The 27,155-nt window shown below is 40.2% G+C and overlaps 4 protein-coding genes across 6 annotated transcripts in view; 3 read left to right on the top strand and 1 right to left on the bottom strand.

The window, feature by feature from the left end:
- Nucleotides 1–891, bottom strand: part of LOC115008470 (S-adenosylhomocysteine hydrolase-like protein 1) — a 17,066-nt gene extending 16,175 nt beyond the window's left edge. The window contains exon 1 of the mRNA XM_029432086.1: nucleotides 443–891. Coding sequence (XP_029287946.1) covers nucleotides 443–634 — 192 coding nt within the window. The 5' untranslated portion in view covers nucleotides 635–891. The remainder of the gene's footprint in view (nucleotides 1–442) is intronic.
- A 1,460-nt stretch (nucleotides 892–2,351) lies between these two features.
- Nucleotides 2,352–8,715, top strand: srsf3b (serine and arginine rich splicing factor 3b). Of its 2 annotated transcripts, XR_003832317.1 has the most exons (7): nucleotides 2,352–2,484; nucleotides 3,108–3,319; nucleotides 3,403–3,543; nucleotides 5,358–5,396; nucleotides 6,071–6,192; nucleotides 6,824–6,910; nucleotides 8,068–8,715. XR_003832317.1 is itself a non-coding variant. In XM_029432355.1 (6 exons), the coding sequence occupies exons 2-6, from the start codon at nucleotides 3,117–3,119 to the stop codon at nucleotides 8,093–8,095; spliced, it is 498 nt and encodes a 165-aa protein (XP_029288215.1). In that variant the 5' UTR covers nucleotides 2,352–2,484; nucleotides 3,108–3,116; the 3' UTR covers nucleotides 8,096–8,715. The 2 variants fall into 2 exon arrangements, 1 of the variants encoding a protein (XP_029288215.1); XM_029432355.1 differs by lacking the exon at nucleotides 6,071–6,192.
- A 3,280-nt stretch (nucleotides 8,716–11,995) lies between these two features.
- cdkn1a (cyclin dependent kinase inhibitor 1A) lies at nucleotides 11,996–17,292 on the top strand. 2 transcript variants are annotated; one of them, XM_029430674.1, is made up of 3 exons: nucleotides 11,996–12,398; nucleotides 15,196–15,637; nucleotides 15,724–17,292. In XM_029430674.1, the coding sequence occupies exons 1-3, from the start codon at nucleotides 12,357–12,359 to the stop codon at nucleotides 15,777–15,779; spliced, it is 540 nt and encodes a 179-aa protein (XP_029286534.1). In that variant the 5' UTR covers nucleotides 11,996–12,356; the 3' UTR covers nucleotides 15,780–17,292. The 2 variants fall into 2 exon arrangements, with proteins under 2 accessions (XP_029286534.1, XP_029286533.1); XM_029430673.1 differs by lacking the exon at nucleotides 11,996–12,398 and adding an exon at nucleotides 14,705–14,844.
- A 2,248-nt stretch (nucleotides 17,293–19,540) lies between these two features.
- Nucleotides 19,541–25,889, top strand: tmcc2 (transmembrane and coiled-coil domain family 2). Its single transcript, XM_029431286.1, has 5 exons — nucleotides 19,541–19,815; nucleotides 21,606–22,043; nucleotides 22,354–22,970; nucleotides 23,560–23,695; nucleotides 24,645–25,889. The coding sequence occupies exons 1-5, from the start codon at nucleotides 19,813–19,815 to the stop codon at nucleotides 24,942–24,944; spliced, it is 1,494 nt and encodes a 497-aa protein (XP_029287146.1). The 5' UTR covers nucleotides 19,541–19,812; the 3' UTR covers nucleotides 24,945–25,889.
- Nucleotides 25,890–27,155: the final 1,266 nt, after the last annotated feature.

The raw sequence follows: 27,155 nt of genomic DNA, 5'->3' as shown, positions 1-27,155 counted from the left end.
TGCAAAAAATGTCTCTTCTTAAGACTTCACAATCTGGTCTTAAAAAAACTAATCTTGCAAAACTTAATGTAACAAATGTATATATCACATTCAATATTAATCTGCCAGTGTCACCACTTTCTTGTGTAAGTACAGGCTTTATTCTGCAGCACAGATTGGGAGACAATCCATGTGTGAATACTTATTAGTGTATGCCTTTGCTTTAATGTAACATTCCTTAAAATGTGTTGAAAAATATTGTAAAATGTATTCAGATTGAAAGTAGGCTATTCCCTTTATGTACGTGAGGACTGGAGGAGTACTCAGTGTGGGCAGGTAATATGACCTATGGTGGTATTGCGGAACAACTGACCCCTTGCACCCAAATAATTACCACAGTTACAATATTTGGACAAAACCAAAAACGGTGTTTACATTTGCCAGTCTGTATGAAGAGGCTTACCTTTTTAACAGGTTTGTGAGTCGGCACAGCGCTGAAGGCGGACGACAGCTCTCCCATGTTCATTTCGGTATTCTTGCTTACGGTCATTGCTGAATATTTTTCCGCTACGTTTTCGCTCTCTTTCACCTCTTTGCTCGCCTGTTTCACCTCCAGCTTCACCTCCAGCTTCACCTCCCCGGCCGGGTCCGACATGTCGACGCTGTCTGTCGGTCAGAGATACAACCACTGGGTCCTCTCCGGTAGTAACGTCAGAGAAGCTAACGTTAATGTGCTAGCTAAGTACTCTGCAGCAACGAACGGGACAGAGGCTTTCAAATTACGTAATGTAAAAAAGGAAAGTTAAAGCTACAATGGTGTTAATATTTGCGTGTCCTCCACTTTGATTTGGCGCTGACAGGTGTCGTTATGTGGTCTGTTATGCTGCGTACAGTCCCTGCTGGCTCCGCTGTCACCTGGCTGAGTAACTTTGTGGGCGGTAACCGGAGAATGTATTTATACAGTTGCGTTCAGGAACAGTGGGACAACAAAGAAAAGTGGTGAAGGAAGTATACAAATTAAACACCACAATGTAAAAATACTCTTTTACAAGTAAAAGTCCTGCATTGAAAATGATACTATGTATATAAAGTATGTAAGTATAATCAGGAAAATGTACTTAAAGTATTCAAATTAAAACTAGGACTACTCAATGAAGAAAAATATAAATATAAAACATTAAAATGATTCAAGTATTTGAAAGGAAAATCAACATATCTTCATACTTGAGACATTGGAACAATTCAAATGTTTTGTATGAAAAGAGACTACTTTATTAATTAATTAATTAATTAATTATCTTTATTTTATTTGGTACACGGGTACTGATTCGAAGCAGTGAGTTCCCAGTTGTTACAAATGCAACATTAAACTCATAGCAATCCTCATTCACGACGCATGCTCTCTTTTACATTTTACTCGCTTGATTGCAAAATAGAAACTACTATTACTCTTCCAGTCACCACACGGTGTGGCTCTGGAAGTAGATACGTTTTTTTCAGCATCTTTTCAGCATTTGCATGTATATTCATATAATATCTAATACACAACTGACACGGCTAGATCTCTCTTTATTGCTGTATATTTTCTATTACAACGTGTTGTAAATGTAAATGGCGTAAATGAATGAATACTGTACTTTATTCACATTCACACATGGTTTGGGAAAACTTCAAAGGCATCTCTGCAGACTTTAGGAGGAACAGAAATCATGGTGCGCCAATATCTGTGTAAAACCTGACCGAAAAGTAAAAGTTAACTTTACTCTGTGGTGTGTTTCTATTGCACTTTGTCTCAATGCTTGTCTTGCGTAATGCACTTTGAATTGCCTTGTTACTGAAATATATAAATAAACCTTGCCTTATTACTCAATTTGTAACCACTCAACTCTGGGATGTATTCAATCTTGAACAATAAAGGTTGCCTTTATTGAGATGAGATGAGGACAGAGGTACATTTGCATTATAAAACATTGTATAATGCAAATATAATGCAAAGGATTTGCAGCCTCCCATAACTAGTAGTAGAGTTGTTGTTGGCGATGATAATCTTAAACCCCCGGCTCCTCCAATAATGCAACTACTGTGAAACCCTAATACATCAATGATTTATCTTATGTGAATATTATTTTTATACTATCAAATATATGATGAACTTATAGTGAAAAACTTGAACATGTATACACCATGAAATGAAAGCATTGAATTTTCTTAATAAAGTTAAGGGGCAGAAAATAAACCACCACAATCAAATGGACTCACTCGTTATATATATTTGTACTGAATATACTTCTTACTGAATCTCTTAATATAAGTTATTTGCGATATAAATGATGTGTAGGGAGCAGGTGAGATTTACACCCCGCCCTCCCGGCAGCAGCAGCTCTGTCACCCCAGACTGACGAGCGTATTTCCCGTCACGCCATTTTCCATCGGCGACCGAAAGGAACCGAACGAGCCAACCGGAGAAGCGCGGATATACGAGGCGGTGAATTGACAACGATAAAGGTAGAGTTTGAACACAACCTACAGTTGTGTGTCGTGCTGAAACCTTTATATTTAAATGCCATATTTGGGTCGATAAATCGTATCGCCGCAACTGATTAAGCTCTTGTTATTGTTTGAAATCTGTGAACGCTGCTCAGCAGCAGGCCTCAGAAAGAGGACAGCCATTTTAGCTATCGCTAGCTAGCATAGCTAGCATTGGCTTCAAAGCGACGAAATGTAATCTAATGTGACATGTCAAACAACGTATTATAAAGGCGTAACATGGCAAACAGTATACGGTTAAACTAAAAGTTACTTCAACCTATTAAGGAGTCAGTATTGGCTGAACTACTATGAATAATATTGCTTGCTAGGCTAAAGTTAGCATAACTCTTGGACAATGCTCTTTCCGTTTTATGATGTGTTGGTTCTTGCATTAATACAGTATTGGTGTTCATTTTTGCATTACACACTCTGCTAACTTGGTTTAGTCTGCTTGTTCAAGCTTCTCCCATATTATAACAGAACAAGGTGGTGTGAGGTATTGTGTTATCTGCTGAAGAGACACTTATTATGGGTCCTGTTTTGATTTCCTGAAGTTTAAACTTTTGCATTAATAACCATTTCTTTGTTATTTTTTTTAGATCCAAGTCATGCATCGTGACTGTCCTCTTGACTGCAAAGTCTATGTCGGGAATCTGGGGAACAATGGAAACAAGACGGAGTTGGAAAGGTCATTTGGCTACTATGGTCCTCTCCGCAGTGTTTGGGTCGCCAGGAACCCTCCAGGCTTCGCCTTCGTAGAATTTGAAGATACCAGAGATGCAACAGATGCAGTGCGTGAGCTTGACGGAAGGTAGGCAGCAGTGGACACAATGTGAGATTCAGGATTAATCTTGATGCAGCTATAATGGTTAATGATGACTGGTTGTTTTAAAGGACGTTGTGTGGTTGCCGGGTTCGAGTAGAGCTGTCCAATGGAGAGAAACGCAGTCGCACCCGTGGTGCCCCCCCTCCATGGAGCAGGCGTCCTCGAGACAGAGATGACAACAGGCGCCGTAGCCCACAAGCCAAACGAAGGTGACCCATGTTGTTATTTGACAGTGACCAGCTGTCTTTGACTTACTGATTCCACTCTCTTACCCACAGTATATTTCCTGGTAGTTTTTCCAGTCTGGACATTTCTAGTTTTTGTAATCTTTTCTGCTGATTATACATTTGTGGTAGTTTCATCTTCATTTATATTATTGGTCATTTTATGTAGGGAGCCGAACAGATAAATATTCTTAACCAAATAATGAAATATGACATGGGAATAGGACATTATACTAGGTTATGTAGTTGCAAAAAGCATCTTTAAAATCTGGCCTGCAAAACATCTACTTTTAGGTACTAATGCTTCTTTTACAATATTTTGTACACTCTAAAAATAGTGCATTTTTACTGCTTTAAAATGGCAAAATAGGTCTGTGAAAGAGGATTAGACAACTCTTATGTTAGAAAAAGTATAATCTGTTTAAAAAATTTTGGGGGGGGGTAAAAGTGCCAAATGTGATGCATTTTTTTCCTTTTGTTTGAGGATGCTTTTTATTTTTCATCTATATTAATAAGAATGAAACCCGTTACAGAGCCGTCACCATGCCTCCTCTCACCATCCTCTGAGTCAATCAACTAGTCCTCTTTCAGCATCATGTGACTGCTGACCATCGTGCACCAATCAGCTTGGCTGGTGCTGTCACATGACCCAGGCATGGCCGGTCGTCAAGTTGCACCAACCCATTGGTTCCTCAGCATGCCGTTCTCAACCTCCTCCTCCTTCAACCTTAATCCAAACGGCAGCGGCCCACCTCACATTCCCGACCAATCAGCGTATTGCGTTCTCAAAAGTCTACAACCAACAGCAGCCTACGGCTAACCAATTAAAGCGAACAGCCAGCCCCCATCTGCCTGCCACCTAATCACCTTGCAGCATCTGGCCAGTCCTATTCAGCCAAATCTACCCGGCCGGCAGTCTGCCTCCCTTTCGTCATATCTAGCTTGTTGAAAACCAAAAATACTAGTAAGTTTTCCTGCTTCATTCAGTACACTGCTGATTACAGTTTTGAAAGAGCTGGTTTCAAAAGGTTGTTCTTTTTTAAATTATTTGAATCATTAGTCTGGAACTTCACATTTCCAGACATTTCGATTATAGACAAACATCTGTTATATCTGGGGCTCTGAGCAGAATTATGAAGTCAAACTAATCAAAACTCCTCAACCCCCCTATGAATCTGAATAAAAAGGTTTTATTTTGTGCTGTATGGTTGGTTTTTAGCAGATCTTAGCCTGGTTGCTTCTCAAGACTTATTCCCAGTGACCAGTATATTGTTTTTGTTACTAGCTTCCAATTCCTAATGTTCTCCCTTAAAGTGCAGTGGACCAGTTCCATACAGACGGTGGCCTCTGTGTGTCTCTTTATCCCCACACCATGGCCAGTCCACAGTGCAGCGTTAAATCTTCTGATTGAGCAAATGTTGCTAGTTAGCTCACTTCTATTTTGTCATAAGTTTTGAGGCTCAGACACCATGAACACACATCCTACCACTTCAAATTAAGAACTGTATTATAATTCACACTGATTTTATTCAAAGATGCACATTGCACTGTGGGATAGTTACCTGCCGTCTTTATGCACTTGGCCCATTGTCGGTGAGTTATATTTTCTGATTGAAATAATTGTGTTCCTGGAAAAACACCCAAGTTTTTTTTTTTTTTTTTTTTCCATTTTGAATAACTGAGATAGACAAAGGGCTGTGTTGAAAGTGGCCCATGTAAGGAAAGGATTGGAATAGTGTGCAGCTCTACGGGGGATCGTCTGTGTTTGTTCTTAACACTTTATTATTTTCCCTGTGCAGATCCCCACGCAAGAGGAGCTTCAGCCGCAGTCGAAGCAGGTAATTTTATTTTCATTCTACATGAAATTTGGTGTAGTTATTTTATAGAATCCAAATCCAGAATTAAATTGGAACCTCATTAGGTTTGGTTTACATTAAATTACATTTACAGCTCTAAACAACTGAAACTCTAGTCTTTAGTGGTAGCCACTAAATGTATTGACCATTTATATTAAACTATCCAATCTTCTTATTAACATGGTCCCTGCAGATCCTTAAAAATCTTAATCTTAATCTTAGATTGAGGTTTTAAATTGTCTTGTATGTCTGGAACGGGAGGTATTAAATTGGCGTCTGTATAGAGAGGCAACATCGGCTTTGCTTCCCCTTGTCTCTGTCGATGGAGCAGTTTCCGCAATGTGCACATGCAGCCTGTCTGGGCAGGTCGGTGGCAGTTGCTGTGCGGCCTGTGTCGCATCGTTATCGGCCGATATTCGCTTTTGTTGAACGTGTGCCAGCTAAACGTTTAGTTCTTAGTGACAAAGCTGACATACCAAGTAGCGGATTCAGAGAAGAAGCCACTGGCTGGACACGACTCTGAGCAACGGTGCTGCGCGCTCATGTGATCTGTTTGCAGATGAAAATTACGGGAGTATTGCACTATTTTGGTGTTTCTCTTTCCGAAAATCCAACCATACTAGGATATTAGAGAAATAATCACCTCTCTCTTCCAGCACTATGTGCTCCACACGCCAGCACGGGCAGTGAGCGGCTGTTCAGCTCTGCATCTCACAACTTGGATGAGAAGAGAAATAGACTGAGCTGCAACAAGGCAGAGATGCTCACAGTATCTTAAGTAGGTATAGGTAGTTGTGTAGCAGGCTAAAGAGGCTTTTGAAGCACTTATTGAAAAAATCAATCTTATTCATGAAAGAAGGCTTTATTAAAGGTTGTTTCATAAGATTGAATTTGTGCTCTTTCAAAGATAGTATAATACTTAATAATGACTTTAAAACTTGTTTTTTTATCATGAGGATGTCTTTGTTTCCCTGGCACAGAAGGGGGAAACATAACAAAATGAATAACAACAAAACATCTGTATCGGCCCATAATTTCACAATTGGCGCACACTACTCAATAAGAGCAAATGTTGGAGGGTAGTTTATCGATTTCACTTTGTTGCAGTTATTTTGTAGAGATATTAAAATGTATTAAAATTAAATTTGTACTTGTGTAGAGACCCTGTGTTAAGCTAGTCTAATTAACTACTCGATCATGATACTTGTGGTCCTGATTCAGAAGTATGAAGTTGATGAGCTCAGCGTATTTTGATTTGATATGCATGCAGGTATTTTGACGATCAGAAACAGGATCCAAATTGCAACCCAACCCCAGTAGTCAGTCACCTAACATTACAGGCAAACATGGTTTTAGTATGTAGGAAACGTGATAAATGTTTACTTAATAGGATGGTTTGGCTTTTGCAGGTCTATCTCCAGAGACAGGAGGAGGGAGAAGTCTCTCTCCCGGGACAGGAACCACAAACCTTCACGGTCTTTCTCACGCTCAAGGAGGTACTGGTGTCTTTTGAGCTATCCTACATTTCCACCTTGTGTCCAAACAGATATGTGACCGTTTAATGTGAAGCGTAGGAATATGACTCGCCTTCTCAAACGACTGTAGATCTCTTTGGGTTTCCTCTAGAACAGTGGTTCCCAAACGGTGTGCCGTGAGACAAATTCCGGTGTGCCGTGGGATTTTGAAACAATTAGGCCTATTGCATTTAACTGTACACAAGGTTATGAATGATTTGTAATTAAATTCAGTGTTTACTGCTCTGGGGGGGTGCTGCCTGGGCTGGACGAGGTCCGTCCGCGGCGCAGATTTTTAAAGTTCTCTCCTTACCTTTCCTCCGCTTTGTCTGTGTGTGTGTCTGTGTCTGTGTGTCTGTGTCTGTGTGTCTGTGTCTGTGTCTGTGTCTGTGTGTGGGGGTTGCATTGCTCTCAGCAACTGACCTCGCACAGACCTCATCCAGCCCAGGCAGCACCCCCCCAGAGCAGTAAACACTGAAGTGAATTACAAATCATTCATAACCTTGTGCACAGTTAAATGCAATAGGCCTAATTGTTTCAGCAAAGCAACTGAAACATGCACATAAATTAGATAAATAACATAAGAGTTTAGTTTATTTAATAAAAAAGATCCTGTTCAATGTGAAAAGTGAGTTGTGAATATAGAAAAAAAAAGGCCTTCTTGAATTTCAGGGGGGGGGCAGCGCAGGGAAACACTGTACTTTATCGGTACTTGGTCCTACACACTTATTTCACAATATAGAAACAATAGGTCTTTTATGCTTTGTCCTAAATATAAATAAAACAATCGTACCATTTGCACATGGCGGGAAATATTAGTGTTACACATCAAATAGGAGAATAGCTAGTTCACAAGGACGAGGCTAAAAACAAAGTCACAGAGAGATTACAGTGATACTATGTGTTAGAGAGGGGATTTTGTACGGATATGAATTATGGTGTGCCTGGCCACCGAAAGTTTGGGAACCACTGCTCTAGAAGACACTGCTCTACAGACATTACCACATGCATGGCTTTGCAGAGTACAGATTAAGGCATCCTTTGGCTAGCTCTTGTTTGTTTGAGAATTTTACTGCTGAGAGTCCCAGCTTGTTTAATTCCTGCTCGCTTTAATGGTTTGTTTTATTCCTTCCCCGCAGCCGCTCCAGGTCTAACGACAGAAAGTAGAGGAACGTCTGTCAGGTATAAAGGGAGCTGAAGATGAACGGTTGTACAGGCTTGCCTGTTTCAAAATGATGGAATTCAACATGGCTGTGTGGCCATTTTTGTGTTGGATTTTTAAACAATCAAGCATTTTAGTGTCCCTCCCCTTTACGTGTTGTAATTTTCACAGACATTGAGTGGGTGTGTACAAGTGTGACGCCACATCTAAGTCCATGTTGTCGGTCCTGAAGCGTTGCGCCACCCAGCATTCCAGTTCACAAGTTTTTGTCAATGAATGTACTGTGTAGTTTGACATAGTGAGTAGTTCCAATGCCAGCATTTTTTTTACGTAAGGATTGGGATGATTTCTAAGAGAGTCCCTCCTTTTGATTGTCTGTAACACCAACCTGTTTTCAACGTGCTACTTCTCCTTCTTCACACTGGAGGTTTCCATCTGTTAATGGTTGGTTGTTTGTTATAAACGCACTCACACATTGAAGATGCAAAACTATGGCATTCATTTAGAAAAAAAAAAAGTGTAGTATAAGACTGAATTTTGTCTATAAGGTTTTCCATTATTTTTCTTTTGTTTGATACAATGTGAAATGGTCTCTCAATTAAAGATACCTGTTGATTACAAAAGACCTGCATTGTTTATATGTATTTATTTCCTGAAGAAAGGCCAATCTACTTTTCTTTTCCAGAAGAGGGCACTCCTACAGCATGATGAAACTAATGAGGTTGTTTGTAAGTTGTCACATGAGTAAGTCAAGAAAGTGACTGTCTAACCTCAGCTCTCCCTTCTTGCTTGTCGTACGCTGTGTGAGGTTGTTATGTAATCTGGGAGTTTAACCAGGATAGATAAGAGATAAAGCATCCAAATGATGGTGTCCTTGTGCTGCTGATACGTCACAGTACAGTGTTTTTGCACAATTTAAAATTTTACAAGCATAACAAAGAATAAAAAAAATAGACCTTATTGAAAGATGGAAAACCCACGAGGGTTATTTGAAGTCTCCACCTAAATAATGTTAACTTTCCACAATGTTATAGAGAACACAAGATTATTATACAGAAAATAATATGACTTTAATAGTGATGGCAAACTTGTATTTCTTTATTTTTTACTGTCTGGTGCAGTGGCTCCTTTTAAAATGTATTGGGTTACAGATTACTACTTACCCTGTTGTAATGTAATAGGTAATTAAACTTTAATTAATTTATTAAACTGTCACTTACATTTGATTACTAGCACATTTTGGGCTATACAACTGGGCATTAAAGCGGAAAGTCCTAAAAACATCAACTTAAACCAGGCAGCGTAACAGTATTTATTTATTAAAGGTTCTTCAGTGTGGCTTGACTTAAGAAGAAAAGAGCAACAGAATTAATGTTTTATTTTACATATTAGCTTTACCAAACACAACATATTTGGATGTAAACTCTTTGTAACAACCAACATTTTGATTAGTAGCCTATCTAATTACGTTACTGAAACATTTAAATTTCCTTTATTTTGTGATTTAATTACATAACACCATTACTGTAACTACTTTCCCCCTACAGTCTGGTTATTCCCCAACACTTCCTATAGCCTGAGAACTGCGGTAAGTCCTGAGTTATTTTCAGCAGTGAGAAGGAGACATTATTCCCCCATAATAAAACACCATAAAGAGAGTTGGCCTACATTGTAATTCTGGCTGTCTGGTGAGACTTACTAGTGTTTTATTGTTCTTTGTGGTAATAAAAGGTGCTTTATCTAAATTTACAACTGTGGGTTTTTCTGGTTCCCACAGCACCAGCTTCCCTCCCACTGCTCAATAGTTTTTTCGGTCACACCCCTGACAAAGCGCGCGCTTTTTGGCTTCTCCACGTGTTACTCAAGCACTGATGACATCATAGAAGTGATGACTCACGGTATCCAGGGAGACGGGTCTCACTGTTTGGGAACGCGCGGGAATCCATTCAGAAACCCTCGGTTGTTTCCACCGATGAGTAATCTTATACCGTAACATAAAGGTGCAGCTTGTTGGAGCTAATTTTAGATCTGGTGCCATTAAGTTGATTTGCTTTATTTATCAGTTTTAAATCATGGAAAAGTGAAAATGCCCTTTGGGTTTTGGGAAATTTGTAAGATTCAACTAAGACATCAAATTACTTTTTACCCACCATTTTATAATATGCCTATATTGTAGACTAAACATTTCAACATTTTGGGAAATACACTTTTTTTGTTGAGAGCTAGATGAGAGGATGGACATCACTCTCATATCTGTTAAATACAAAGTTCAAAGTTCAACACTGATTGCTAGCCTTGTATGAATGAAAATCAATACACTTCTATTTATTTATATACCAAATAGTTTTAATCAATTCTTATTAAACTACACCCCAATCTTTCGGATGAGATAGCTTTTGGGATCATGGTATTTGTTTTCCTTCACGTCTGGGATACTTGTGGCCGGAGATTTCCGTCTGTCCCATTCTCATGAGCGCGATATCTCAGGAATCGAATTAAGATCATTTCTTTAAATTTGTCACAAACATTCACTTGGTCTCAAGGATGAACCAATTCAAATTGGGTGGTCAAAGTCACTGTGACCTCACAAGGTTTTTAGAAATAACTCAACAATTTATATGCTAATGACTATTTCACACAAATGTCTAATAGGATAAAATGAGGAAGTGATGACATTTTGGACAGAATGTAAACTACAACTTGACTGGTTGGTGGAGGCATACAATCGTAAGGCGGTAATTCTAGTTTGTAATGACTTCTACTCACAAAAGCATCCGGTAACCTGAGCGTAAAAAGTCAAGTGTTAAGTATACATATGTTATATAACCATTTGTAATTAAGTTGCAAAGAGTAGCACTCCCTTGACGACCCTGTGTAATAAATAGTAAACTTAGTGGCCATGCATAGTCTCTGTGCTTCATTTGGCGCCATTTATCCCATCAACCTTTTCTCCGTACAAAGGCCTGAATGAGATGAAGCACATAATAAAGAAAGATAATTTGATAGGGCTCGCAGACCCTCCGACCATGCAGCTGCCTTTGAGCTGAGAGATAATAAAGTGTCTACTCAGCTGTACAAATGCAGAGTCACACAGTATGCACTCATTGTTTCTTTCCCAATAGTTTAAACTTCAGTACATATCATCACTGAATGTACTGTAGATGAACTGTTTGTGATGAGCTTCCATGCCTGAGTGTGTTTCTCTTTTTGTCCCGTCAGTCTCCTGCTCAACAAAGGACTCACTGTGGTGTCAGATCAGTTGGGCCTTTATACACTGCATCCTACAGTTAGGGCTCTTGTTGTTGACGAGCTGGGAACTAGGCTGTTGGGGATGGGATGTGTGAAGAGTTTTCTCTCGGTTGACCTGTTGCTGAGACAAACAAGCCCAGCCTCAACAACAAGAGGAATGAGTGGAACAGACTTTTGATAACAATATGTAACTAATGTTTAAGTCTTAAGACTTGCATGTTGATATCGAGTTACAATGGCCTCAATAGGAGGTACCTTTGAAAACTGCAGGTTAGCTTTTACAAAATTGTATGTAGTAGTGTTAGTGTTGTATTCATAATCTAAATTGACAAAGTAACCAGCAACTAAAGATAAAAAATACATGTAGCCTATTGGAGTAAAAAAGTACAGCATTTGCCTCAAAATGTAGTGGAGTTAAAGTATAAAGAAGCCTGAAAAACGACCTCTTATTATTACTTTCTACAGCACTAAAGGTGAAAATACTTCCCATCATTGTTTATTTGTTAGTAGTGGTACTTTAATTAAAAGTAACAGATGTGAACACTTCTCCCATCACTCCCTCTATGTTGTTCCTCCACTTTCTCTTTGTGTGATCTGAAACTGAAAATGTGCCTGTGCTGAAACTGGAGGAAGGAAACAACAATGCATCCGGGACACTGCAGCAGTCCACCGGTCCTGTGACATGCGCACTGAGGGGAAGAAATGGAGGCGCCATGCTGGATTGCTCTGAGTTGGAATTTCCTCGCGACTTACTATCGCTTACTACTCTCACGTGTGCTTATGTGTTTACCGGGCAACATTTATGTGTGTGACTGCTGACGCCGCCCCTGCGCGGAAATAGAGGAGTTTATAAAACTCAAACCCGTGTCTGTGAGAATACTTGGAGAATTTATCAAGGAAACTATCTGCTCGTTTAAATCGTTTTGGATTTTATTCGTGTTAAATAACATCAGCCTCAGGAATTTATTTTTACACCAGAGCTTTTTTAGTCCAGCTTTATTCAACAAAGTTTGAAAAATGAAGGATTTTACGTGGACTGGACTGCAGGCGACTTATAATGTAAGTGAAATGAATGAAAGTTTTAAATGTTTGTTTTTAGCATTTGCTGAGATGATTTTATGTTTTTAGTTTTCTAAGCAACTTAGAAAGATATGCGTTTTCTATGCATAGAAAACAACTTAGAAAACGCATATCTTAATAATGTGTTTAACCTGTGATATATATATATATACTAGGCTATATAGTTTTATCTATACTTTTATTTATTTTTGTCTTACAAATGATGTGTTTCCATGACTTCCACTACTCTTATGACCTTAAGTTATATGGGTTTATATCGACACATCAGTTTGCAAGGTTTTAGTTTATCACTCAAAACTTGATAAAAAAATCTTCAAAACTCAAATATGCTTCCTGCCAGAGTTATTTCAATAGTAGGTGTATGGTGGGGTCGGTTCAGGCTCCAGTGACAGCCCAGTGTTACTAGTAGTCGCCACGAACTGTAGCCTCACGTGGAACTGTGTAGTAAAGTGGGCAGGGTCTCTGACTCTGTCCTCTGCTGGCTCTCGCACATGCACGACTCTTTCTCCCGCCACAGAGTTGGAGGTCCCCGCCCCTCCGGCTCTCTCTCTCTGACGTCGGGTCCCGTGAGGTGGATGTGGAATTAAAAAAGGTGTAGGGTCGGGGGGGAACTATGTTTTCTCACAGTAATGCACCCAGCATTATTAGATGTATTACTATTTTTTTTTTTAACCCAGTTTAATCAGATTCCTCCCAATGAAGGACTCAATTTGACATTAGGACATGCAGGTCCACAGTTATGTAACAATGGGTGGTAAAGGGACCAGCCCGTGGTTAAAAAAAACTACTCAATCCATTCTAGCGAGTGAAATAGTCTTAAATAAATGTAATAAAAGTGTAGCCAAACAGTGCCCCAGGAGGCCCCCAGACTATTAAATAAACTGCTGCCAGACACTTTCACTGAGTCATGGTCGTGCCTGTGTCTTTGATACGTGACTGAAAAATGACATTACGTAACTCAATACATAAAAGAACATGAACTTTAGTGAGACTGCTAGACTTCTTACATTGATTATTTCATGTAATAAATAGCAACAACCCCATAAGAATAATATTAATGTACCATTTACTTTTTGTCTGTCATTTGAAGACACCAAACACTGAGGGCAGATGAAAGATGTATTTGCTCATGTCGTGATCTAAAATAAAAAACTAATCTATGTCGCAACTCTTTTATTGGGAGATTTTGGGTTTTTGTTTCTTAGATTGTGTTAAACATGAATGAACTGAAGTTCCTGGGAAAATGCCAAATGACCTGTAGTCTGCTCGAGGACTTGTCCCAGACTGTCATATACATCGTATTAAACAATTTGTCAGGGATCATTTTGAGGAACATATTTGCTTTAACGCTTTGTTTAAATCACAGCTAGACTAAAGTAACCAGGGCAGTTTTTAAACAAATACTTTTTTTAAATCTCTATAATTAATTTAATCAGTGACAGTGAATTTAATTAGTTTCTCCCATATTATTCTTATTCTAATTACAATGACCTCTCCTCCCCCGCAGTGTGAGCTGGATAATAAGGTTTCTCTTGATTGTCTGAAATGGGAATCCTGCCCAGCCCTTCCGGGATGACTATAATGACTTTTTATTCCCCTGACACACAAACTCTCTGTGGCCAAGGCACACCAAAGACCAAGGCAAAATCTAAAGGCACACCTGAGTTCATATCCGGGTAAAATCACCACATATTACATATACACATAGTATCACTGTAGTCTCTCTGTGAACATTATTTAGTCCTTATAAGGAGCTATTCTCCTTCACACTAGCAGAGAGCCTTTGATGTGTCACACTCTAATATTTCCCACAATGCGCAAATGGCTAAAACGGGTTCGCTTTGACAGATTTATTTTTCTTTAATGATTGTTTTATTTATATTTATGCCAAAGCATATAAGAACTATTGTTTCTATATTGTGAAATAAGTGTATGTGAACAAAGTACCGATAAAGTACAGTGTTTCCCTGCGCTGCGCCCCCCCCCCTCCCCGCAGAGCAGTAAACCTAGGGGAAACATTAAAATTAAAATTAAAAAATCATTCATAACCTTGTGTACAGTTAAATGCAATAGGCTTAATTGTTTAAAAACCCCACGGCACACCGGGATTTGTCTCACGGCACACCAGTGTGGGAACCACTGATCTAACCTCTTCTGTGACCCTCACATTGAGCTGTCAGTAGGGCTGACACTGCCACCTGGTGGCCACTCTGTGTGGCTGCAGTGAGTCTCTGCCGGGGACTTGCCCTCACATGTCTGTCCCGTCTGTCTGGGATTATGTCCAGGCATGTACCAGTGATTCACACAGGAGGGTTTAATGAGTCACTGGCTGCTCACGATCATATAAAAGGCTGCCCAGTTTCACCAGTCTGAGATGCTCTGTAGTTTTTATTCTGAGAGGATACTTGAACTGATCATAGCTATGGTAAGCCCGATTTCTACTTTTAACATTGAGTGAAAAATAACTTCTGTTTTATGTTTTGTTGAATTTATTTCTAGCATAGTTTTTAATTATTATTTTCTTAATTTGTCGAAATTAAGCTTTTTATTCACTTGGGAGAAATCGATACAATCTGTGCGAAATAGGGGTCTTGAGAATTAGAGCTGCAGCCATTAGTTGATTAATCAATCGATAGTTTTGGCATACTGTCAGAATAATAATAATTTATAATGAAGAGAAAAGTTGGTGACATGATAGGGCTCATCACCAGCTGATCATTGATGTCAAGCAGCAGCTTTTCCAACTAACCGGTGGTCTTTTCTCTGTTCCCTGCAGTGCATAACGATGGATCCTCACAAGCGCATCCTGAGCGCCCTGGGGAACAGCCCTGTCCGACGAAACCTGTTCGGTCCAATAGACAGAGAGCAGCTGCAGGTGGAGTACCAGGCCGCCCTGCAGAAAGACCTGGACGAGGCTTGCCAGCGATGGGGCTTCGACTTCATCTCGGATAAGCCTCTGGAGAACAGCGATTTCCAGTGGGAGGGCATCCCAAACAGCAAGGTGCCGCTGCTCCACAGATCATGTATGCTCAGTCTGGGACATGCTGACGGTCAGAGGGAGGCAGCAGCTACACCCAGGGGAAGAGGAAGGGTGGGGCCGCCACAGAGTGAGAAGGAGAACATCCCATGTTCACCAGAGAGATGTGTACTGAACCTGGAGAAAACACCAGAGAGAAGAGAGGAAACAAAGCTGAAGAGGAAACAGACAAACATCACAGGTACATATTTAGATATTCTAAGTGAGTAGAGTTGTGATTTCATGTGGATTTGCATGAGCTGAGTTTCCTGTTCTCTATCCCAACAGATTTCTATCAGTCTAAAAGAAGAGTAGTTTGGATTCCACGCAAATCTGGCGAGTGATTTTCGGTGCAGTTCTCTGCAAAGGTGCCAATAACCGATAACCCAAGAGAACCACACAAACAGTACTACACTCAGGAAGTCTCGCCTCAGACACTCACTGGAAGGGCATGGACCCAGTGAATCATCTGACAACAGAAGGGACCTCAGCTATGCTCATTATAATATATAACTACGGTTAATTAGGGTACTGTATTCACTCTGGGGGGGTGGGGGGGGGGGGGTTGGTTTTCCCGGTGGTAAGAAGGGGACATTTGAGCAGAGAAGATTAACGGTAATCTCTCGAATCAGTGGATTTATTCTCATTTGGATCATGAGGATGCCAAAGTGTTCACTGACATTTCCTACTGTACATCCCACCGGGCTGAAAACGCAGTCACGTCCCTGCTTTGTAGCGACTCTGTACCTCTAGGAGGTATGATGGATGAGCACATTACTGTTTTCACAGGAAACAGATGTCACGTCGGTTATAATCATTCAGGAGTGGCTGTGAAACATCTGCAGAATGATGTCATTTAGCACACGATGGATGAGGCCCTTTGGCTAATGTTCAAATCCGCTATTGTGTTTTTTTTTTACAATGTTTTGTCTAAATGTGAATCATGAGGACAGATCTTTTCCGTTTTATACTTAATATATCCGGGCATACTGTCCGTTTGTTTTTCCACCATCATGTACTCATGAATGCTTGAAGAGTTTTCATACCTTGTTCACGCAGATACTTTGCTTTTAGATTTTAAACGACAGAAGTGCCATCATGTCCTTCTATCTGCTGTATGTCGCTTGATTTTCAAAGAAGATCTTCACAAGTGCTCTGTTCTGACTGACATGTGTACAGCACCAGATTTCTTACGTTAGGAGCGTTGCACCATGTCTTTAGAACATTTTAGAGTTATACAGATATATATATATATCATATATTATAGAGTTTAATACAGCACTGTTAAGTAGCAATCATTAAAAAAAACAATGCAGTATTGCACATATATCTGATAGGTGGTGTGTCCAAAGCACCCAGTATCAAGTGCCTTTACCGCACTATTTGAAGCATAAAAGAAAGAGCAGATGAAAGTGTCATAAGCAATTGTATTACTTACTAAGCTAAAGTGCTTCATACTTTTTTATTTGGAAGTATAGTGCAATTATAACGGACAATGTGTTATCATCTGCCTCAAAACAAATGTATGTTTTTGACACTTAGTTATGTCAATGTTGGCAAATGCTGCTGCTATGGTTAATCTGAATGGGTGTTAAACAAGGTCACTGTAATGCTAATCCTTTCCAACTGACGGCTTAGAAATGTTCCCCGCCGCAAATACGAAGCTAAGCAAATAACAGCATTACCCAGAACAATGAATGCACTTCTGTTTGTAGATGCTTGTGCACAGGTCCTACATATAGTTTATGTTAAATCTACAAATGAAAATATCTATCATTATTTATTTTTGAGATATTATGCCTTAATTTAGTTTTTGTTTAATTATTATGAGAATTCTAATAAAATGTTCAAATGAAACGTCTTGTTAATGTTTTCTTTATTGTGTGTGTGTGTGTGTGTGTGTGTGTGTGTGTGTGTAAAGAGCCACATGTCCAGGCATGTTTTTAGCAAAAATGAATGTGTTTGGGAAGAAGTGATCATAAAAGGGCTGGATAAATGAGATTTGGATTATACTGCACGAGTTGTGTGTGAGTTTGTAAACGGATGTTTTGATATAGTTTTCCTGTTAAGCGCGGCCCCCCATTTTTTTATTCTTCGGTCACAGTGGAGGCGAGAAAAAACAAAGTCGTCATCAAGAATTCAAGGTAACACAGTAGTTGATGTCAAACGATCATTTTGTGGCTGAAATACTGGGAACCATCCAGGTGTTAGTGTGTGGTTCTGTTTCATAAACCTTTAGCCTGTGCGGCGTATAAACTGAGTAACAAGCTGCTTCCGAGAGGGTCTAATTTATAAATGGATGAATATGCCAGATATATGTATTGTTTCAACTATATTTCAGGTTTGAAGAGGAACATTCATCCAGGGTTAGGGTGTGGTATAAAATAATCCAATTCCAGCCAAGCAGGTGGAAGGCTAACAATTAAAAGCAATGAATAAATATGGAATTATACACTAATATTATACATAGATTCTGACAGAATATATAAGTAATTTTACCAGAGCAATTTAGTGAACTAACTACAGTGACAGTCCTCCTGGAGCGACTCTAAGTGCCTTGCTCTTCTATCGGGAAGCCTAACCACTGGACCACCACCTCACTTAAGTAGGCCAATGCAAGTGTGCGTACTTTTTTACTTCCCTGCATTTATTAGGCATGTACAGATACGAGTTACTCTGCTGATGAAAATATAAAACTTATGACCATCTAAAACATGACACATTGTTATAAATATAATGTCATTTAAATGAGCTTCAGCTAATCAGGAAAATGCTACATGTACTTTCACATTAATGCATCAATAATAATCAGTAGTGAACAGACACTCAGTACATTTACAAGTACTGTATTTAAGTACAACTTTGAAGTACTTGTACTCGAGTATTTCCTGCTACATTTATCTGATAGCATTAGTTACTTTGAAGATTTAGATTAATAATACAAAATATAATCAACAAGTAATTGATCATGTATTATTATAAGTTAAGATAAACTTTATTGATGGTGAAAGCATCCCGGCAGTATACATAGTAAGGAAAATAGAATGAAATAAAAAGCTCCTCTTTCAGCAGCTGCAACATTAAAGTGATGAACACATTAATACATCAATAATTCAAATTAAATAATATAATATTTATTATTCTGAAATGGGCCGTTGTGCAGAATGAGTAGTTTAGCTTTAAGTAGTACTTATACTACTTATAATACTTTTACATAAGTAACATTTTGAATGCGTGACTTTGAGAACTCTTCCACCACTAATAAATATAGCAATGCAGGAGCCCAAGTAGACTACTCCATGTGAAATATTCATCTTTATAAACTACTCAACCTCAACTTAACTTAAATTATTTTTATTTAATTATCATGCACTCTGCACTTTACGTCATATGTTCTTATGTTCTTTTGCTCATATGTTCTTTGCTGTAACAATGTCAATGTCCCCGTTGTGGGACTAATAAAGGATTTCTGATTCTGATTCTGATTATTACATATTGCTGATACTTGTGTACAATTAATTAAGTGTGAATGCATAACTTATACCACATTGTTCACACTGTGGTTTGTTTCTAAGATGGCGACAGCTTGTTTGCCTCTATTTGTAGTGGGTGTCCCTCCACAGACACGCATGCCAGCACAGAGAGAGATTTGAAGTTTGGGGGATTACAACTTTAAGCAGCTCAAACAGGACACTTATACCTCCTCTGTGAAGAAGGTAAATTAAGAGCGTGAGTCTCTGCTCAGACAGACACTGTGTACTTTGGCATCACTGCAGCCCCACATCAGCGAGCACACTGGTGCATGTGTTTGTATTGAGGGTTTAGGGGATGAAGGGCCCGGAGCAGGCCCTGCTGTGCTCCCTCCTCCTCTCCTCTGGACTCAGTGGCACACAGGCACCTGCACGCCTGCGCTAAGCTCTCCCATCCCCCCGCCCATTTCCCTCCATCATCTGTCCCTTAGCTCCCACATCCATTATAGGGCAGGACAGCTAGCATTTGCATTTAGACTGAACGAGAGAGAGAGAGAGAGAGAGAGAGAGAGAGAGAGAGAGAGAGAGAGAGAGAGAGAGAGAGAGAGAGGTAAGAGGGGCAGAGGGAGGCGGAGGGAGCATACAAAGGAGAGAGAGAGCGAGGGAGGCATAGATCAGAGCATTAGAGAGAGGGAGAGGGAGTGGGAGGCTGCAGATATCGATGGCACTAACAATGGAGCGTTAGGATCCAGGGAGGTGATAGTCAGCCAGACAACGGCTAGGGGTGAAGATATTTGAGGAGGGGGGCTCCTCCTCGGTGAGCACAGGGGGAGGAGGAGGGAGGAGGAGGAGGATGGGCCTCGAACACAGACTTGCAATGGCACTGCAAAAATTGGATTAAAGCAGTATGGTAACGTTTCTAATTTAATTTATTGCTGTGCTGCTTGTGTCTCATCCTCATGTGTTCGCATCCACGCTTCCATCGGCCGTCTCTCATGTCACAGTGTGTCCTCCTGCCGAGTGAGGAAGAAGAAGGCACGGGCATGCCCCTGTCCTCGTTTTATTATAGACATCTGTCATCTCCATCCTCATCACAGCCTTCTCTCCCGACCTACAGGAGCCTTTTTCTTGTATCCATCACCGGATTCATCCCCGCTACATTTGAGCATCTAGCTCCGTGTTGTTTTGTGTTGTCTTGTTTTCACCATACACTGCACCCCCCACCCCATCGTATGAGGCATTGCATAGCTGCTGCATAAGCATCTCACTTTCTGTGACAAGATCAGGACATGATTAACCACCAGGGACTGCAGTCATCTGTGTTTTCTCTCCATTACATTCTGATTGTAACCTACTTTGTCTATTAAAACTGCCTGTCTCGCTTCGCTCCGGTTGATTTTTGCACGAGGAGTGTGTGTGCTCACATCACACTGTCACGCAAATAAAATACAAATAAATCCTCTGCCAGAGCTCATGTTTGCAGGGTCTGATTACACTGTTTTGACGTCAAGCAGAGGCGGTCATTAACAATCCCACCATCTGCCAAGATACACTCGTATCTTAGATATAATACATACCGGGGACTTCCCTCATGGATCAATGAGATCAATAAGACAGAATGATCCAGAACCGATTCAGATGTACATTATAGAGCATTTAAAAATAGACCATCACATGCATTTCATCATCATTATCTGTCACATCACTGTTTTAAATGTACCATGCAGCATGCTTTAGCTTCGTATTCCTCATATATACCTGATGCATTTTATTTTTTAATGAAGGGGGTTTTAAAGGAACTTGTTTGTGGTGAAGTTGAGTTTCTGAGGATGTGCAGAGCAGGAAGCAGACTAATTATGTATCATCTAATTAATGCATGATGGCCTTTCTGTGTACTCTCTGATGCCTCCACCAAATCAATTATAGTTATAACCGACTGACTCATTTGCAGAGGCCAAAGTGTTTAACAGATATCATTTTTACTAGTCTGTAATTCCCTAATAACTCTCCAACAAAATCTGTAATTTTGTGATAATTATAGAGAAAATAGAGACAGTTAGGACAATGATATGTTTGCCAGTTAAGTGTATCAGCATTGATTTTCCAGATGCATTTACTTGTGAAACAACTGCTCTAAATGTGAATATTTGTTTATTGTTCATTTATAACTGGAAACCTTAATCCTCATATGTGTTGAATTGTTTGTCTGTAGATAAATGTCAAATGTCTGGCTGTTCAGCTGACCTGCTGTGCCTGACTATTCTTTGGATTACACTGAAACAAATTAATTAAAGTTGTACATATTGAACACTTTGTCTACAGTATGTTCCCTATAATTACTAGGAAATTATTGAGAAATGACGGACCTGTAAATGAAAGCCTAACTATTTTTGGTACCCACAGTTGGGCTGTTTTGGCACAATCAGATGGACAATATTCCATTTAAGTTTGAGATTAACTTCTTTTTCCACGTTGGAAAACCTTTTCATAAAGAAAGGACAAATAATTACAATCAGGATGCAACACTGTGCCTATTACTCCGAATAATCTTCCTTTGTACTTGGACTTGAGTAAATTTAAGTACATGTGAAGTTCCTGCTCCTTGATTAAAGTCATGTCAATAGTATTTCATCTGTAGTAGTTGTAGTACTCTCATCTCTCCACCCCTGATCACGTCCCCCTGCCCTCTCGTCCCCTCAGCTGGACAAGAGCGAGGTGGCAACTCTAGGCTTACCCTCCACCACCAGCCATGGAGGCTCTGACAGTAACATCAGTGTTGACGGAGCGGCGGCGGCGGCGGCAGCAGCAGCAGCAGCAGCAGCAGCAGCACCATCATCTGGGGTCATGGCATGCGGGGGTGCAGAGGGTTTTGGGGTCGGCGAGCCCCAGCGTACGCGTGTTGCCTTGGAGCATCTGCAGCAAAAGGTCCTGAAAGTCACCGAGCAGATTCGAGTGGAGCAGGAGGCCCGTGACGACAACGTTGCAGAGTACCTGAAGTTGGCCCACAACGCAGACAAACAGCAGGCGTCCAGGATCAAGCAGGTGTTCGAGAAGAAGAACCAGAAGTCAGCACAGACCATCGCACACTTGCACAAGAAACTAGAGCACTATCACAAGAAGCTTAAGGAGATAGAACAGGTAGGTGTGGTTAGTCTGTGCATGAACATGTGATATCTTTATGGGCGGCTGTTCTTGTGTTGTGGCTGTTTTGAATAATGATCTTGTGACTCAAACAACTGTTGAACTCTCTCTGTGAGGACATTTGTGTCCAAATATAGACTGATGATTCTCATCTCCTAAACCAACGCATCATCCTGTGTCTCACCTAATTCTCTACAGGGCCTGCTTTCCTCATCTATCTTCCTACAGTTCTCTCCCTTAACCTAATCTTTCCTACCTTTGAGATCCTCCACTTCTCTGCTTCCTCATTTCTCTGCCCTCTCTACAGAATGGACCGGCCCGGCAGCCTAAGGATGTCCTGCGGGACATGCAGCAGGGATTAAAGGACGTTGGGGCCAATGTTCGTGCTGGGATAAGTGGTTTTGGAGGTGGAGTAGTTGAAGGGGTCAAAGGTGGAGTATCTGCCCTCACTCACACAGCCGTCGTCTCCAAGCCGAGAGAGTTTGCCAGTCTAATCAGGAACAAGTTTGGCAGCGCAGATAACATTGCTCATCTAAAGGACTCACTCGAGGACGGAGTCGGGGGCCACTCTGAGGACACCCTGACACCTCGTGCATTGAGTGGAAGTGCCACTCTGGTCTCTAGCCCAAAGTACGGCAGCGACGACGAGTGTTCCAGCGCCACATCCTGCTCCGGAGCAGGCAGTAATTCAGGTGGGGCAGGGGGAGGAGGAGGACTGTTAGGACCAACCATGGGGAGCCCCAGACTTGACGGGCACCATCACCACCACCATCACATGCACAGCTCCTGGGACACTCTACTTGAGGGCCTGCAGGAGATCAAAGCCAGCCAGGCGCACATGGAGGACGCCATTGAGGACATGAAGGGCCAGCTGCAGAGTGACTACTCTTACATGACACAATGCCTGCAAGAAGAAAGATACAGGTACACAAGTCACACAAAAAACATTGGCAGTCAGGATTATGAACTTTGGTGGATTCAGTGCAATCTTCACAATGTAGTTCACTTGAAAGATAAGGCTGGCAATATTCTATATCTTTGTATTATCAACAAATCCCAAAACCAACAACACATCTCTCAGTACATCCATGCCAAGATCCATGCCAAGATACACATCTTTAAAGATACACATCTTTAAAAAGAGTCTCAAATGTATACTTACATTTAAAAGAAGACTAAAACATTTCCCTTCACACCTGAACACTGTAGTTTTTAGCAAACGTTTCTCAAACAGGAGTAAATAGTGAATTTGTTGGGGTCTATTTGCAGCTGCGGATTAATACACATTTGGTGCGCTACAGAGTATTTGTATTTAATCAACTTAAACAACCTACAGTGCCTGTGTTTATTGTCATAGTACAGTGCAACAGTTTGATGTGTTTTAAATAGTTTTTGGATAACAGTAGAGCTTTATGGCACAGAGGAATAAGCTGTATCAGACTTTGGATACACAGACAATACTTAAAAAGTTTAAAAAATGTATTCATCTTTTATCATTATTCTGTATATTCAGGTATGAACGACTTGAAGAACAGCTGAATGACTTAACAGAGCTGCACCAGAATGAAATGACGAACCTTAAACAGGAGCTTGCCAGCATGGAGGAAAAAGTCGCCTACCAGTCCTACGAGAGAGCAAGAGACATTCAGGTAAAGATCTGCAACATTGTTGTAGCCATTGAAACCGCTTAAAACTTGGCTTGAATTTTTTTAATATAATATTTAATATCCGTAGTTGTTCTTGATTAAGAATAAAACAATGAAAAACTCAGTGATGCAGCGACCAAACAACCCACCAACTGCCACTAGATTCTGATTCAAATTTCGCTAATTCCTGATTGGTGCACTGCAGTACATGACATCACACTGTTCCAACTGAGCCCCGCCCCCCCAAGAGCACAGAAAACCCCACAAAAAAGATATATATCTCAGGTTGCAGAAAATATGGTCGTGTCTAGAAGGTAACCCTCAATTTTCAAAACTCTCGCACGTCGTGAGTCCTAGAACCCAGAAATCAGAAATCAAATTTTGGAAATTCCAGTTCCCTCGCCTCGTCTGAAATGGTTGTATGTGGTAAACACAAGATTAAGAGATTTTGAACATTTTGTTCTACAACATATAATAGTTCTGTAAATACCCGACTCGTGAATTTTGATGCTTTGTCACTTGGGAGAATGTCGGGGACATTAAAAGGTCATCAGGCCGAACACCTACTCAGACGTTGCAGTCATGCGACTGTGGTTCATTTGTTAGCCTAACGTTAGCTTTTTACTTCTGGCTATTGCATTTACACTTCATAGAACCATAAAAGTGATGTTAATTTGTGAATATTATCTTGCTGGACAAAATGTGTAAGTTGTATGAACATTTTGTTTGTTTATTTTCTGCAATAATCCAAAATCCAATGGAAAGAATCCCATTGGATTTTTGTCCAGGGAACAAGTGTGATGCTAACTTCCGGTTTTGCCCTTGACCTTGAATGGTTAAGGTTAGGATAGGTTGTTGGGAAATAGTTAATGTAGGACCTCGTCACAAAAAAAGTTTTCATGGCCTTTACTACAAAATAAAATCACACTGTGGTTACTCTGTGTACATACAGGAGGCTGTGGAGTCGTGCCTGACCCGCATCACCAAGCTGGAGCTGCAGCAGCAGCAGCAGCAGGTCGTGCAGTTGGAGGGAGTGGAGAACGCCAATGCTCGAGCTCTGCTGGGCAAACTCATCAACGTCATCCTGGCGCTCATGGCCGTGCTGCTGGTCTTCGTCTCCACCTTGGCCAACTTTATCACCCCACTGATGAAGACCCGAGCCCGGGTGGCCGCCACCGTCCTCCTGACCTTGCTGCTGTTCGGCCTGTGGAAGCAGTGGGACTTTCTGGAGCCGTGGCTGCTGCCCAGCTGAGCTCCCTGAGAGAGTCTCCAGTGTTGGCCAGAACAGACTCACACTCGGTCACCACCACTGAAGGATTCACAGACTGAAATAGAAAGAGGGCCTCTGCGCTTGTTCCCTTTGAGTGTGAAGGTGGAGCATCTGAGGACACGGCACTTTTAGGTGAGGAATGGACTAGATTTGGCCAGCAGAGAGTGTTGTGTTTACAGGGAATAAGAACAGAAATTCTCTGCTTGCCAAGCGACAAAAGACATCAACTCATCTCGCCCAAATCTATTGGTGTTGATGACCAATCATCGATTGCATTGCTGTCACCAAAAACTGAGTTTTCTTGCAAGAAATCTTTGGATCGTCCTTTTCTAATTATTTATGATACATGAATTACAAAGACTAGAGCAACTTAATGACTTTAAAATGCCAATCATGTTCGCCGTAACCTTCATGTTGAAGCCATAGTATATTTGAGAGGAAAATGTTTTTTTCATGAATGTTATATGCTCATGCATGTCCTCATATGTGCACAAAGATGCATCTAGCTGGCATGAGTTAACATTTCATTTAATGACTAAATTAATCCTCTATAACTGCCGTTTTGTTGTCAGAAATACAGTGCAGATATGTTGTCACTCCTGGTTTGTTTCACATCCTGTGCTGGTGTTGAAGCAGTGCTTTTAGATGCATTTCTCTCTTTTTATCTTTTTCAAATCGAATGAACTGTTTAAAAAAAAACGTTATCGCTGATATCTGCGACAAATTCACCTTAATAATTCAACCATGTAAAATCTGTTCTGTCCATAAATACTATTTCATAACCACTATTGTAGAACTGCTACTATTCACAGTGTCAAATTAACTGGCATGTCAAATTGTATCGAAGTTTATATCCAGTTTGCAAAAATAAGTATTGCTGTTTTATTAAACAATGTAAGAAATAAATTATTTCATATATTAGGCTGACCTTGAATATGTCAACTTTTTGACTGAAATATAATAATGGTACCACCTTGTCATTAATTCATAAAGTATTTTAAATATAGGCTAAATCTGTTTAAACCATTATTAACTTTTGGGTTGCCCGTTCTTAAAATATCCCTTTGACCGATTATATCGTACCTTACCTTTTTAAAAAACTACGCATTTAATAATGTATTACCAACATCTAGAACTGCATTATTAACTGGTAGAAAGGATAAACATCACTCAAAGGGATTTTTCACAAACTGGCAAACCAAATTTATTTTTATTAAAGGGGACATATTGTGAAAAACTCACTTTGTTTTAGTGCTCAACCCACAAACTGTAAAATAAGACAACTCAGGCCTCAGTTAGAAAACATGGGACTCAACAAGACAATCAGATTTGGCTCCCCTTCCTATGTCGCACGCAGACTCATTATAATATACCGCCGTCATCCGAGTGTCTCCACCAACGGCTTGAGAACTACCTTTGCAAAGGAACACATTTCTCGTGCAAGCCAATAAGAGCAGACTGGGATTTCTTTCAGGAGGGGGTCTTAAAGAGACAGGCGCTAAAATGGAGCATTTCAGACAACAGGTATATTCAGACAGTATGAGAAGAATAATGTGTTTTTTGTACATTAAAACATGTTCTAGTAGAAACCCAAAATACAAGTATGAACCTGAAAATGAGCATATGTCCCCTTTAATGTCTTGTTGCTGCTGTATAAAGCATTAGTGAATGTTTTATTTACCACTAATAAAGCCTTCGATAAGGGTTTCTTATGTACTGAATTAAGAATAGTTGATCAATTGAAATTCTGGCATATTCACTTAATATAAAACAAATAACTAATGATTACAATAACTATGTTAAGAAAGTAAATTCCTCAACATGAAACTGCTAGACACGGCTGACTTTACTGTGTTGGTATACTAACGTTGAATCAGCAGTTCAGATTTATTGTAGGTTTTTATTAGAGAAGCAGAATGAATAGGTTTCAGATCAGATGTTTATCCATCTGCTAATCCTGTGGATTATTTCAGTTCTACTGTAAATAATGTGTGACACATTTTTCCTGACTTTGTATGCACACTGAACATGTATGTATCCTCATATAATGAATGCTGTTAACTAGGGCTGAAAATAACGATTTGTCATTATAAATTAATGTGCAGATTATTTTCTCGATGAATTGTTCTGTCTTTAAAATGTGCCGAGAAATGTCTAACTCTAGGGCAGTGGTTCCTAACCTTGTTGGAGGTA

This window comes from Cottoperca gobio, chromosome 5, assembly GCF_900634415.1.
Source record: "Cottoperca gobio chromosome 5, fCotGob3.1, whole genome shotgun sequence".
In the NCBI taxonomy this organism is placed as follows: Eukaryota; Metazoa; Chordata; class Actinopteri; order Perciformes; family Bovichtidae; genus Cottoperca; species Cottoperca gobio.
This window is presented reverse-complemented; position numbering and strand designations above follow the sequence as displayed.